This window comes from Aureobasidium namibiae (genome assembly GCF_000721765.1).
Source record: "Aureobasidium namibiae CBS 147.97 unplaced genomic scaffold scaffold_3, whole genome shotgun sequence".
NCBI classification, from domain to species: domain Eukaryota; kingdom Fungi; phylum Ascomycota; class Dothideomycetes; order Dothideales; family Saccotheciaceae; genus Aureobasidium; species Aureobasidium namibiae.
Genome location: NW_013581206.1, coordinates 1,881 through 13,918, shown reverse-complemented (window position 1 = coordinate 13,918; position 12,038 = coordinate 1,881). Strand labels below are relative to the sequence as shown.

The 12,038-nt window shown below is 52.0% G+C and overlaps 5 protein-coding genes across 5 annotated transcripts; 3 read left to right on the top strand and 2 right to left on the bottom strand.

The window, feature by feature from the left end:
- Positions 1-92: 92 nt before the first annotated feature.
- M436DRAFT_70171 (uncharacterized protein) lies at positions 93-915 on the bottom strand (the record flags this gene model as incomplete). Its single annotated transcript, XM_013574903.1, has 3 exons — positions 93-168; positions 230-771; positions 823-915. The coding sequence occupies 3 exons, from the start codon at positions 913-915 to the stop codon at positions 93-95; spliced, it is 711 nt and encodes a 236-aa protein (XP_013430357.1).
- A 1,783-nt stretch (positions 916-2,698) lies between these two features.
- On the top strand, positions 2,699-4,515 carry M436DRAFT_70170 (putative eukaryotic translation initiation factor subunit eIF2B-gamma; the record flags this gene model as incomplete). Its single annotated transcript, XM_013574902.1, has 2 exons — positions 2,699-4,340; positions 4,400-4,515. The coding sequence occupies 2 exons, from the start codon at positions 2,699-2,701 to the stop codon at positions 4,513-4,515; spliced, it is 1,758 nt and encodes a 585-aa protein (XP_013430356.1).
- A 1,736-nt stretch (positions 4,516-6,251) lies between these two features.
- M436DRAFT_40694 (Metallo-dependent hydrolase) lies at positions 6,252-7,617 on the bottom strand (the record flags this gene model as incomplete). The annotated part of the gene is made up of 2 exons (XM_013574773.1): positions 6,252-7,112; positions 7,285-7,617. 2 exons carry the CDS (start codon positions 7,615-7,617, stop codon positions 6,252-6,254), a joined length of 1,194 nt encoding a protein of 397 aa, XP_013430227.1.
- Positions 7,618-7,907: 290 nt separating this feature from the next.
- On the top strand, positions 7,908-9,167 carry M436DRAFT_40052 (uncharacterized protein; the record flags this gene model as incomplete). Its single annotated transcript, XM_013574665.1, has 1 exon — positions 7,908-9,167. One exon carries the CDS (start codon positions 7,908-7,910, stop codon positions 9,165-9,167), a length of 1,260 nt encoding a protein of 419 aa, XP_013430119.1.
- Positions 9,168-9,514: 347 nt separating this feature from the next.
- On the top strand, positions 9,515-11,637 carry M436DRAFT_61051 (kinase-like protein; the record flags this gene model as incomplete). The annotated part of the gene is made up of 8 exons (XM_013574789.1): positions 9,515-9,557; positions 9,602-9,688; positions 9,912-9,977; positions 10,034-10,225; positions 10,297-10,799; positions 10,930-11,212; positions 11,254-11,338; positions 11,382-11,637. 8 exons carry the CDS (start codon positions 9,515-9,517, stop codon positions 11,635-11,637), a joined length of 1,515 nt encoding a protein of 504 aa, XP_013430243.1.
- Positions 11,638-12,038: the final 401 nt, after the last annotated feature.

The window sequence follows — 12,038 nt, the reverse complement described above, 5'->3', positions numbered from 1 at the left end:
CGCCACAACCCAGCGCATGCTCCGCTTCCGCACCGTAATTCGTCTTCGTATTGCACAATACAGTGTTTATCTTTCGCCGCAAGTTTTAGGTCTCATTTACCCTTTTCTGCTTCGAGTTGCTTGAGTCGTGCAATGAGCTTCTCACGAAGGTAGGGGCTGAGTCCGAGGCTACGACCGTGTCAGCAAATGTACCTTGTTCGATACCTCCTCCCCACCTCACAGAACTTACATTCCCTCTCGTGTAACACATCTGTACGTCCCACTCTCTTGGTAGCTGCCGTTCTCGCCCACAAAGTTACCGACTGCGTCGACCTCGAGGCTTCCAAAGATGTCTTCAGGCCATGCGGTGCGGCCATAGTCTGGAGGGTTCCTCTGGTCACTGACGTGGATGTATCCTCCTCTTCCAGCACCACCCGCGCCGCCCTGAGCAGAAGCACCTCCGGCTCCGTCACCACCGGCACCGCCACCACCACCATATCCTGCGCGTCTCTTACTGCGCTTGTGTTGCGTCTGGGGGAAGAAAACACCACCGGACCCTAACGATGATCCCGCTGAGCTTGCATATGCTTGAGCTTGTCCAATGACTTCGGGATCTTTGGTCGCATGCTCTCGTATCACGGATTGTAGCACCTTCATGAATGATTGGTTCTCGCGCAAGGAGTCGGACGTGGGCGGGATTTGCGACGAGACACCAATGGCAAGTGAGCCTGTGGGAGGCGAGGTCGGTAGGAAAGAAAGAACATTGACCGTCGGCGATTGTGGGTGGACGTACTAAGATTCTGTGTGAGTCGGACGACCTGAGATGGTGATGGTTTGACATACAATGTGAGGATTATTAGGAAGGGTCGATATAGCTCGGCGACATGCCGAGACGGCGGGTGACAGTATTGCCCGTCTGCATTGTGTGAGAATCATCTTGTTTATGAGCTCCAGTTCGCTTGATGCTCGAGCCTTCGAGAGCTGGACCGGGTATGTCAACTTGAACATTTCGAAGCTTTGACCAACCGTACTCATTATGACGTCCTCGATGTCCTTATCGACATTAGGCAACCGTACGCGAGAAGTAGTAACAACATGTTGACCATCTTCATGCATACCCTGGAGATGCTGTTGCATGACCCCGGAAGGCGAGCAGTCTCAAGTCTTGCTATTCTGTAAAATGAATCTGCTTTGCACGGCTATACAGCCACCAGCCGCCATCGACGTCTGTTCTACTATGCTGCAGAGCGCACAAACTTACCAGTTCAAAGGCAACTGATAATCTTGCCAGGCGCTTTCCGTATCGGCTTCCTTCATGTCTCCATCCCTCCCACCGCTCCTTCAGCATCAACCGTCCACTTCCCCGTTTCAATCACTTCCGCCCACCTCCAAAATGCTTAAGCTGAACACCGTGTGTCTTGATGAAACGATTGTGTCCCAGCTGATAGAGATCCATACTCGTGGGTTCTATTCCATAGGCAACGGCGACTCCCTGAACGTGCAGGTTCTCCCCTATGATCGCGCCATCGCTCGTCCGTGCACACATGTTGGTCCCGAGAGGGAACGGTAGGACGAGCTTGCAACCGTCTTCGAAAGGGTGCATGCCTTGAGATTCGGTTTCTGTCAGATACAGACCGCCTGGATATCCTGAAATGCACTGGAAGTCGTATGGAAATCGCGAGATGGGCAAGCCTTCGCCCCGAGGTGCCCGCCGGATCTGCCGACAAGCGGGCTGAGCGCTCGAAATAAGCAGAAGTGGAAAGAGAGCCCCCGGTCTCACAGACTCCGGCACTGCTGCAAAAGGTTGACATCGCGCAATGTGCAAACCGGGTGCGATGCTACGTGAATGGAGGGTTACTTGCTTGGGAGAGGAACCGGCGCGAGAAATTGCTAGACGGTAGACTATCCGGGTTACCACCAGTGACAAGATCAATCAGACTATCTCCGTTTTGCTCAGGCTGACCGGGCATTGCAGCACAGGTGGCGTCGATCAGACACTGGAAGGCTTTGAGAGTCTCGTCAAGATCTTGCTCGGTATAAGACGGCATAATCCAAGGGGTCGTACGCTCCTGCTCACCACCATAATCGTCATCGCCAGCGAGAACCTTACCTTGATCTATCATGTCGAGCAAGCCAGTTAGTGTTCTGCCACAGCTGTTCCGGCGAGGACAGTGCTGAGAGACATCGATGGAAGTCGTGATCCTGCTCAGCGATATTCATACTGTAGCCATACCAGACAGCGTTGGGGAAAGACACGACAGAGGAATCGAGGCGGGCAGAGATAGTTGCGAGAGCTGCATCCCCGCCATGACAGTCCCAACGGGTTCGTTTGTCAAGCTGATGGAGTTCGAAGCCTCGTTGAGTCCAACCTCGCTCGACGATCAGGTTGTGAAGGGCTGCACAACGTTCGCGATCGAGAGTCCCAAGTTTTCACACGGGTTGCTTTCCTGCAACACGCCAATGAGCCATGGTGATAAAGATGGATGGGTAGAACGTAGGCTCTTAGCCAGGCTGTTGCCGGAGGTAATTATCGTCCCCCGCGTTCTTGGCACGTTCGAGGTGCGGGCGGGCGGCTTCGACTCGTTCGCGAAATTCTGTTTGGCGATGCGTCAGAAGTTCATCTTACCATCACGACACAGAACGCAGCCCGGGCACGGAAACACGACGAGGACAATCGCGTATTCGACGTCTGTATAGACGAGACTCAAAGCCACAAGGCATGCCACACGCGACAAATATGCCCTACGCCGGCTTCCAGGCCTTCATCCTGTGCGGGCCCGGCCTGTCACTCAACACCTTCACCTCGAATGTCGCAGACTACCCCAAGGCGCTCGTGCCAATCGCCAACCGTCCCATGGTATGGTACGCTCTGGACTGGTGTTACCGCATGGGCGTCACAAACATCACCCTCGTCACACCGCCCGAAAGCGCTGCTCCTCTGGAATCCGCCCTCGCTCAAAATCCTCACCTCACAAGCCTTCCCGTCCCAAGGCCTGAGCTACTCTGTCCCAAATCCTTGACCCAAACCACCGGAACCGCCGAGATCTTCCGCACCCCCGAGGTCCAAAAAGCCATTGTCTCGGACTTCATCGTTCTACCCTGCGACTTGATATGCGACCTGGAGGGCTCCGCGCTGTTACAGTCTTGGATGGTGCTCGAGGCTGGTCTCGGCGGTGCCACTGGTGGTATAATCGACGGCCAGTCTGTTCCCATGACCATGGGTGGTGAAAAGAGCGGTCGCAGAGGAGGTTTGGCCGTGTGGTACCCTACGAAAGGCCTCGAAGGCGTTAGCCAGAAAGGCGACGAGACGGATTTGGTCGCAACAACCCCTCTACCACGTCCTGCAGTCCCCGCCCCCGAGGGGCACCTCGGTCCTTATGTCGAGAAACTTGTTTTGAGCATTCCCACAAGCACAGTCAAGGACATTACAGAAGAGCAGAAGAGCTTCCCTCTGCGCCACGCCCTGCTTCGCCAACACGGAAAGATCAAGATCAAGACGTCACACAGAGACGCCCATGTCTACTTCCTGCCTTTTTGGGTCAAGGATATGATCAAGGAGAACGAAGAGTTCGATTCGCTATCCGAGGATGTCATCGGCTGGTGGGCAAAGGCCGGTTGGCAACAGGGTCTGGCCGAGAAGCTGAACCTGCGCAAGGTCTTGAGCGACGCACCCTCAGCACAAGACGCCGACGATTTGATGATGGCGAGCAGCATGCAGCTTGACGAAGAGGTCGATTTGGCTGCCATGAGCACAACATCAATGTCCCAGCCCACACCATCATCCCTCACACCTTCGCCAGACACTTTCGCATCACGCGTGCCGGGAAACCTCCAAACAGACAACGAGCCACAAGCTCCCCTGGTAGTGCCTCCTATTCTGGCGTACGTCCAGCCGCCTCTCACCGATCCTACCAACCAGCCTCTTATCCGCCGTGTCGACACCTCATCCCTTCTTCTCAGCATCTCCCTGCGCCTAGCCAAATTACCCTCTGTCGCAGAAGCTACAGCCACTGGCGCTACGCCATCACCCTTCGCACATGCTGCAAAGGTTGCACATCCAGACATGATCCAGCAACAAACACGAGTCAGCGAGGTTGATTCACTGGTCGCCGAGAACGTGACGATAGGCAGTAGAGTCAACATCAAGGAGTCCGTCATTGGTGTTGGCTGCAGCATTGGAAGTGGCGCAAGATTGACCAGGTGTCTGCTCATGGAAGGTTGCACAGTTGGCGAGAACGTCACACTCACCGGTTGCATTCTAGGCAAGAGAAGTAAAATCGAGGGAGGTGGTCCCAAGGACGAGGACAAAACGCGCCTGACTGAATGTGAGGTTCAACCTGGTTATGTGGTCAAGTGGGGAAGTATGTTTTCTGCCATGTTTCTTTCTGTATCAGAATGCTTGCTGACAATGCGACCACAGCTGAAATCAAAAACGAAAAGTTCATGGTGTTTGAAGGTCTGGGTGAGGACGATGGAGATTTGGACATGCACGACGAAGATATGGCATCTGGAGATGACGACGCTACGTTTGCATAGAATTACTGTCGGTAATCACCTGGATGAAAACGAACATGAACTTCCACCTTCTCCTCCTCACGCCTCCAAAACCATCGAGCTGCTAACTTTTCTGGTCGTCTACACTTCAGGACATCCCGGATTACTTTTCTGTGTTGGCAAATTTGCGCTCTGGTCATTTCTGTGGCGAGCCCATGTTCCCGACGCAACTTCGAACGGTGATGGCCTAGTAGAGCAACTTAGGAAGCTATTCATATAATCGACCTGGCACGTGGCGGAGCTATTGCAGTTTCAGAAATCGAGACAATCGTACGATGCTGGAGCGGCAAGACGTTGCGGAGATTGGCTGGGTGGATGGTAGTTCCCCTGTAGACTTGGGTTCATCAGTGTCGCAGCATTCCTTGCTTACCAGAAGCCCGATCGAACAGAAAAAAGCTTGAGGCTGGAACCCGCGATCGCAGTGGTCACTTCAGTATCAAAGGTTCGACAAGGATCGGGTTATGGCTCTCACACTCGACTTCGGATTCTGGTGACGATGTGACGACGTGATGGCCACTTCTACCTTGCATGGTGTACGGCAGGAGATTCTCTTTGCTCCAGGTCTCAGTAACTTGCTCTTGGTATCGAAGCTCTTCTCGTTTCCCGCCTCTTTTGCTTGTCGTAAAAGCGGATCGCTGGGTTATTAGTCAAGCTCATGCGAGCTTCTCTCTCCAGTTTGTGTTCCCGTTCCCCAAAGGCTGTTTGACCGTCTGATATTTTCAGGAAAGGAACATGGTGCACTGCAAGCTATGCGGTCGCGGTCGATCACGAAGTCGGGCTGCAATACTCATTTCTATTTGCATTCTCGCTGGTGGCATTCAGCCGCATACTCATCTGAAGACAATACAGCACAGGCTCCTGGCTACTGGTCTGCCTGAACGAGTCATAGATGGGCTGCCGCGCATCTACTCGTCCGTGTAGAACCTCCTGGCCAAACATACACTGAGAAGCGCCAGGTCCCAAAGGTACAAACAGTCCGCACTTCCGAAGGAAACCACGCCAAAAATTCAGAACTTCACATTTCACCCATCCTGATTCTTGCTCTACCTCGATGTCGAGACGCTCTCTGAAATCTCACCCTCTTTCTTAGCTTGCTGCACCAGTGCACGTTCAATGAGCCTGACAAATGGCTGGCCTTCGACAACGCCAACATAGTCCTTGTTGAGCACTTCTCCATCGTGCCCTTTGTTTTCAAACGCAACTATATTACCATGCAAGGCCCCGAATACGGCAAGCTGGTTCCTTGGAGCGCCGAGCAAGCTCACTGCTGGGAGATTATTGGTTTCACCAAGGCCTAAGTCCTTCTTACCGCCCAGAAGACCATGATGAACCTTCTCACTCAGTGCGTCACGGCCTTCTATACTGGAGCATGGACAGTTTTGGCTGTGATGAGGACCGCCCTTCTACCATGGACCTTCCAGTCAACTTTGCATTCATCGACTACGTTTGTCGCAAGATGCAAAAGAAGCCGCAAGAATTAGTCAAACAATGCTCTCGAAAGGTATGCTTTTGTGAAGCGTGGATAAGTAACGAGATGATCAGATAGGGACCCGGCCCCTCTTCCAAAATACCATCTTCGTCAACTCGCTCAAACTTGACAAGCGCATTGCGACGGTGCAGGCAACAACCATGTCCAAGTTCTATGTTAAGGATCTATCAAAAAGTGCGTTTCTGCGTGTGTGCAAGCAAGCCTCTATATGCGAAAAGAGCCTCTGTGTTCATCGCTTCTCCCACACCTTCAGACCTGCCACCCACGTCTGTAGCACTTCCCCTTCATCGTTCAACACCACAAAATCTGCCTTCCGTCCTGCTTCTAGCTTGCCTCTGCTAGTGTCTCCCATCATATCTGCCACATTCTCAGTGACACATCTCACTGCCTCTGCTACGTTGCATCCACTCCACTTCATCATGTTTTGGATGCATTCCTGTAAGCTGGCACACCCTCCCACTAGCGTGTCTGTCCCGTCGATGGTTACCTTCGATCCCGTTTTGCGCTGTTTGAACGGTATTTGTGCGTGTCCAGGGTAGACGCCGTCATCCAGTCCAGCAAGCTCAATGCTGTCAGTGATGAAGATGCACTTTTCGGGGTTGGCTCGGAACAGCATCGTCGCTACGCTTGGGTGTAAGTGATTGCCATCTGGGATGATCGTGAAGTATGGGCTCTCGTGAGTATCTGTATTGGCAGTTGTGACAAGTCCAGCAAGTCCGGGATCGCGGTGGTGTAGTGGTGTCATCGCATTCAATGTATGCGTTAACATAGTCGCGCCAGCTTTCACTCCCTCAATACCTTGCTCATAGGTGGCTGCGCTATGACCGAGCGACACTTTGATGCCGTTGGATGTAAGACTTTTGATGAGTTGTGTCGACTCCGGGAGCTCAGGAGCTAGAGTCACAAATTTCAGAGTCTCAGACGATGTCGCTGATACCCCATACACTTCCTCCGCCGACCGATTGCCATCGAAGAAATGGTCTGAATTATGAGCGCCCTTCTTGGATGGTGCTAGGTAAGGTCCTTCCGCGTGTGCTCCGAGTAGAGACGCGCTATCATCAATGGCCCTAGGCTTCAAAGATGGCAATATCTACACAGCCGCGATCTTGTTAGTGGCATGGTCTGGTTTGTGTGGAAAGGTCGAGAGACACATGTCAGAAGCTCTGCCTCCAAGTGATATCGTCGCGCTACCATAGACAACTAGGATTACTGTCTTGTGTCCATCCAGAGGCGGAGACTTGAGTGAAGAGTTGGAGACCCACCATTTTGTATTCGTCTGAGGCCACTGTCGGAATGGTAGCCCAGAAGCCAGTAACACCTTGTGTAACGAGAAACTTGGCAGCCTTGTCGATCTGACTAGCATACTCTTTCTCATCGTCGAAGTGGGTGAAATGGAACCCAAGTAGGCCATTTGTGTGTAGCTCTAACAGACCAGGAGCAATAATGCCTTCTTCCAGATCTACTGCATCACCGCCGATATATCCAGTTCGAGGGAGGATAAGACCAGTATCGTCAGAAACAACCAACTGATCTTCTACCAACTTACCGTCTATGCAAAGACGGCAATTTAGGAACGAGGTGAACCAGCCAGACATGCTTGTCGAAATTCTTGCAGACAAGGAACGAGATCCAAAATGAAACAACAGCTGGGAGATGATGATCTTTCTGGTCCCCCAGTCGGCACCCCTCTTCGGCTCATTGGCTTCGTTGGCCAATGCTCTCTCTCTCTCTCCTCCGCTTTTGTGGTTATCGCTGCCGCACGCACGTAGAGATGGTGCGGGCGTCTGCCAAGATGACGCGACACGCGTTTGCACTTTAGTGTCGGCAGTCGCGTCCCCCATGATCCTGTGCAACATTTCTTCTGCGCCAACACTTACAACTCACAATGAAGACCCGAGCATCAAAGCCAACAACCACAGCTCTTGTCGAAGAGAATGGCGTCCAAAGTGCCATCCTCGAAACAAGCAGCAACAACCCTCCGCTACTATTCGTCCTACCCGTAGGAGCTTCGCCAGATGCTCGTGTTGTCACCTTGCCGAACCTGGCGACCTCAACCTCAAGTCGATACTTCTTCTGTCCAGAAAGAGGAATATATGACTTCACACGAATCGCTGCGCCGAAGAGAGCATCTCGCAGCTGCTTGATAGCTCCTGACCACTCGATCACCGGAAACTTGGAGGATACTTCTGTTCTCTCGACAGGCTATACTATCGAGAATGCCGATCTATACGTCACAACACCAGTCGACCCTCTGTTCATCCTTCTACCTGCCTTGCTTCCCACTGCCGACTCGCACGAGCAGCTTTTCCTTACCATTGACGATCATCTCGACAAGCTTGCCGAAGGAGCAAAGCATCTGGCCCACCTGCTTCGTACCACAAAAATCCAAGAGTCTTTCGAGGAAAGAGCAGATGTAGTATGCGACAACGTCGACTTAGGCCACGAGAAGATGTTCCGTCTGTCCAACGAGAAGCTACTAGCTGAGCTCGTAAGGAAGGCCCAGCGAATGGTTGCCAATGGTCTTCCTGCATCGATAGAAAGCAACTTCGTTCAAGAAGCTCTCCGTGTACCTTTTATCGCGGTCCAGCGAACAGAGTCACAAGACGATGCGACACTAGGAGCACAAGCGACCACCGGACATGACGCAGACTCCTCGACACAATCAACAGCCACAAAACAATCACAGCCTTCTCAAACCTCGGCTGTCACCGAAACCACCTCCGTCGCCTCAGATGCCGATTCTACTCCCGACAATATAACCTCTCTCCTCCGCCTCCGCACCGCTCTAAACCTACTCCTCTCGACCTACATCCCGACTCCTCTCCACACCCCCTTGAACACACTTCTCGCGAGCCCCTCTTCCCCTACCGACTTCACTCCTCTCGAAACCCACCTCGCCTTTGTCGCTGACGCCAAAAGACGCGCCGCAGCCATCCGCTCTCTCTCCGACAACATATCCCGCAAACGTAGCACTATGAACGACGAGGAAGCCGAAGAAAGAGAAGCAACTAAGAGAAGGAAAAAGGAGGAAGAAGAGCAGAAGAAAAAGAATACGAGCAGGGGTGTCAAGCAATTGGGCAAGGTTAATACGTCGGGTATGATGAAGTTGAGTTCCTTCTTCACCAAGGCCCCTGCGAAGAAGTAAGATAAGACAATGACACATCTCCTGACCTCGAAGAACAGCCTCCTCTTGATGATAGAAGCTACATCGTGCCATGATAACGATGCACCACATTGTATATTAACCGGCCAACAAGCAGGAATGATCTCACCACATCAGTATAGTCAGTCCGAGCTTCCAAATCGACTCCTGCATCTTCTTCTGACCTTCATCTTCTCTGCTTCTGTTCGCTGGCCGTATCTGTGCCTCTTGTTCCAATCTTCCCTGGTCTTCCTCCATCAACTTACTGTTCTTCCCCACTAGCATTGCCGTCTACCACTCCCACATGTCTCAAGCTATAAATCAGCATTCGCTGTTGTCATACCACATCAATGGCAGCGAAGACACACTCCGTAGACCCACGCGTCGCCAAAGGTCGGCGTCCGAGACAGAAGAGATTTGACATCCTATTGTGTCAGGTAATGCCATATCGGATTACGTCCGAATTGCTCTGCCAGGCACATTCTGTTCTCAGTTACCGAACTGCGCGATCGCATACGTTGCCAGTAGGTCAACCAACCACGCGCCGCGGAGACGCAAGTCTTTCGACTGACCGAACCACGTCAAATTTTGTGCCTGTCACGGAGACCACCAAAGAAGTGCGATATACACGGCGATTGACACTTATAAATTGACATCAAGGAATTCTTCCTTTGAATAACGCTCCAAGCCGGATTCGGAAAACCCTTTGTGACATTTTGCATTGAAACCTATGCTATATCTTTGTAGGTGCCAGCTTCGACGATAACCAATGTTTCGTACACACTCACTCACCGAATCAAACTCCATCACGCGGTACACACTCTACGAAATGAATCCCTAATCTAAACCGGGGGTCCACAAACGGATAGATATCGAAAAGCGTGCGCCTCCTCGCTTTGATGCACCAGAAGGGCATTCATGGGTGTTGGGCGCGAAGCTCGGCGCTGGTGGCTTTGGCAGGGCATATCTCTGGAACCTCGTCTCAATCGTAGATCAGAAAGTAGTCGACCGTTTCGTGCTCAAATACACCGAGATACGATCACATCAGGTCACTCGCCATGGTCGTCTTGATCATGGACAGATCTCGGAAGTCTTCATTCAAAATTTCTAGTTCCAATTGGTTCACCTCCAGATCAGGTTTCCACTGTACCTATACTGGGCGCTAAGCATTGTTCATGGTCGCTCGATTCCTGGCGATGTTACTCGCCATACTTTGCTTTTGGAGACCTTCACGGCCTGGTGCAAGCACAAGGTCCCGATGGGCCTGTATTCGGAAACCGCCGCGAGTTCCCGGAGCCATTTGCCTGGTGTCTGCCGTACCGACTCGTTTCTGCTGCCGTGGTTATAGACACAGCATTTCGCAGTGGCGACACCGAGTATCAAGTTGTCCATGTTGACCTCAAGCCCGACAACATCTTTCTTGATGCCCCTGGTTTCATGGGCAAGAACATCAGTTTTCCTGCTTATCCGGCCGCCTATGTTGGAGATTTTGGATGCTCACATATCACCTACCCGGGAAATCCTTCGAATGAGGCCATGACATTCGGTTTATGTACGCAAGGATGGTCTGCTCCGGAGATCTCAGGGATGCTAGGCTGTCGGGACGTTTGGCAGGCGCCTAGTGGGTCTCATACGGTACGTACGCAATATAGACTCTTTGTAGACAGGCGTCTTTTCTTCCAGATCTACGAAGGGACAACAGCTTCTCACAATCTGGGGTGCTTGACTTGTCCCTCCTGCAACGCCAATACGGCCCTACGTACAGAACATCTGGCAGATCGGCTATGTTGTGCAGTCGCTACTCATAGGCTTCAATCATTACACAAGCGACATAGAATGGCATGGTTACAAGCAACAACACTTTGTACCGAAGTACTCACCGCCTCAGAATACTGAACGAAACTACAGTCCTGAACTGCTTGCCATTCTCACTATCATGTTACAATCTAAAGTGGATGCAAGACCAATGGCACAGGAGATGATGGAACCCATCAAGGAGGACATGCCTCGGTTCACACAAGGCATGAGCGCTGGGGCACGAACAAATGGTTTGGGGAGCTTGACAGAGGTGATGTCGATTCGTCCGTAGACGAAAGTATCGTGCCCGAGTCTGCACCACTTCGAGGCGGCAGTCGTTTGGAGAATGCTACAGAGAACCCGTTCGAGAAGTTCAAGTATTTCTCTCCGCATCCCTACAGCTCGCCCCAAACATCGTAGGACACCTATTGACAGAGCCATCTCGCCCACGAGTGTAGCAAAAGCGAGAGTCAAGGCTGCGTCTCGCAAGCGCCGTCGAGACATAGTAGAAAGACAGATCAGGGAAGGCCTTAGATCAGAGCTTCAAAGCACCGATCCGGCCGACAATCTCTTTGTCCTCCAGGATGATCTCAAAATCAAGCACCCTCAGCGCGGCGGTTCGGCCAAAATCGACTACTTTGACGCTCAGAACCCCGGTTCCACTACATACAGGTAAGACATTGACGATGTTGAGAAATTTGTCGCTGCCAAAAAGGCCCAGCAGGCTCTTGAGGGAGATGAGCCAGGAAACGAACCTTCGGTTGGTGTCGAGAGCTATGACTTCAGAAAGGATGCACATACGCCAGGAGAGATTGTATATCCCAAAAAAATAGCGCCAGTGTGTGACATGTTTGGAGATCGAGATCACGTCCGTAAAACCTGGTTTAGGTGGTGTTCTGTTGGGATGCTATTGTACTTTACATTTTCTGATTTGCAGCTCTTTGATCGCTCTGTTATTTCATGGTATTGTCGCCAGTTCGCGCTTCCATCCCGACTTGATGACGAGGAGATACAGCTGCAGTGAGCTGTTCTATTCCATCTCTCATGAGGTGCCTTTGTTTCCAACCGTGACAGACT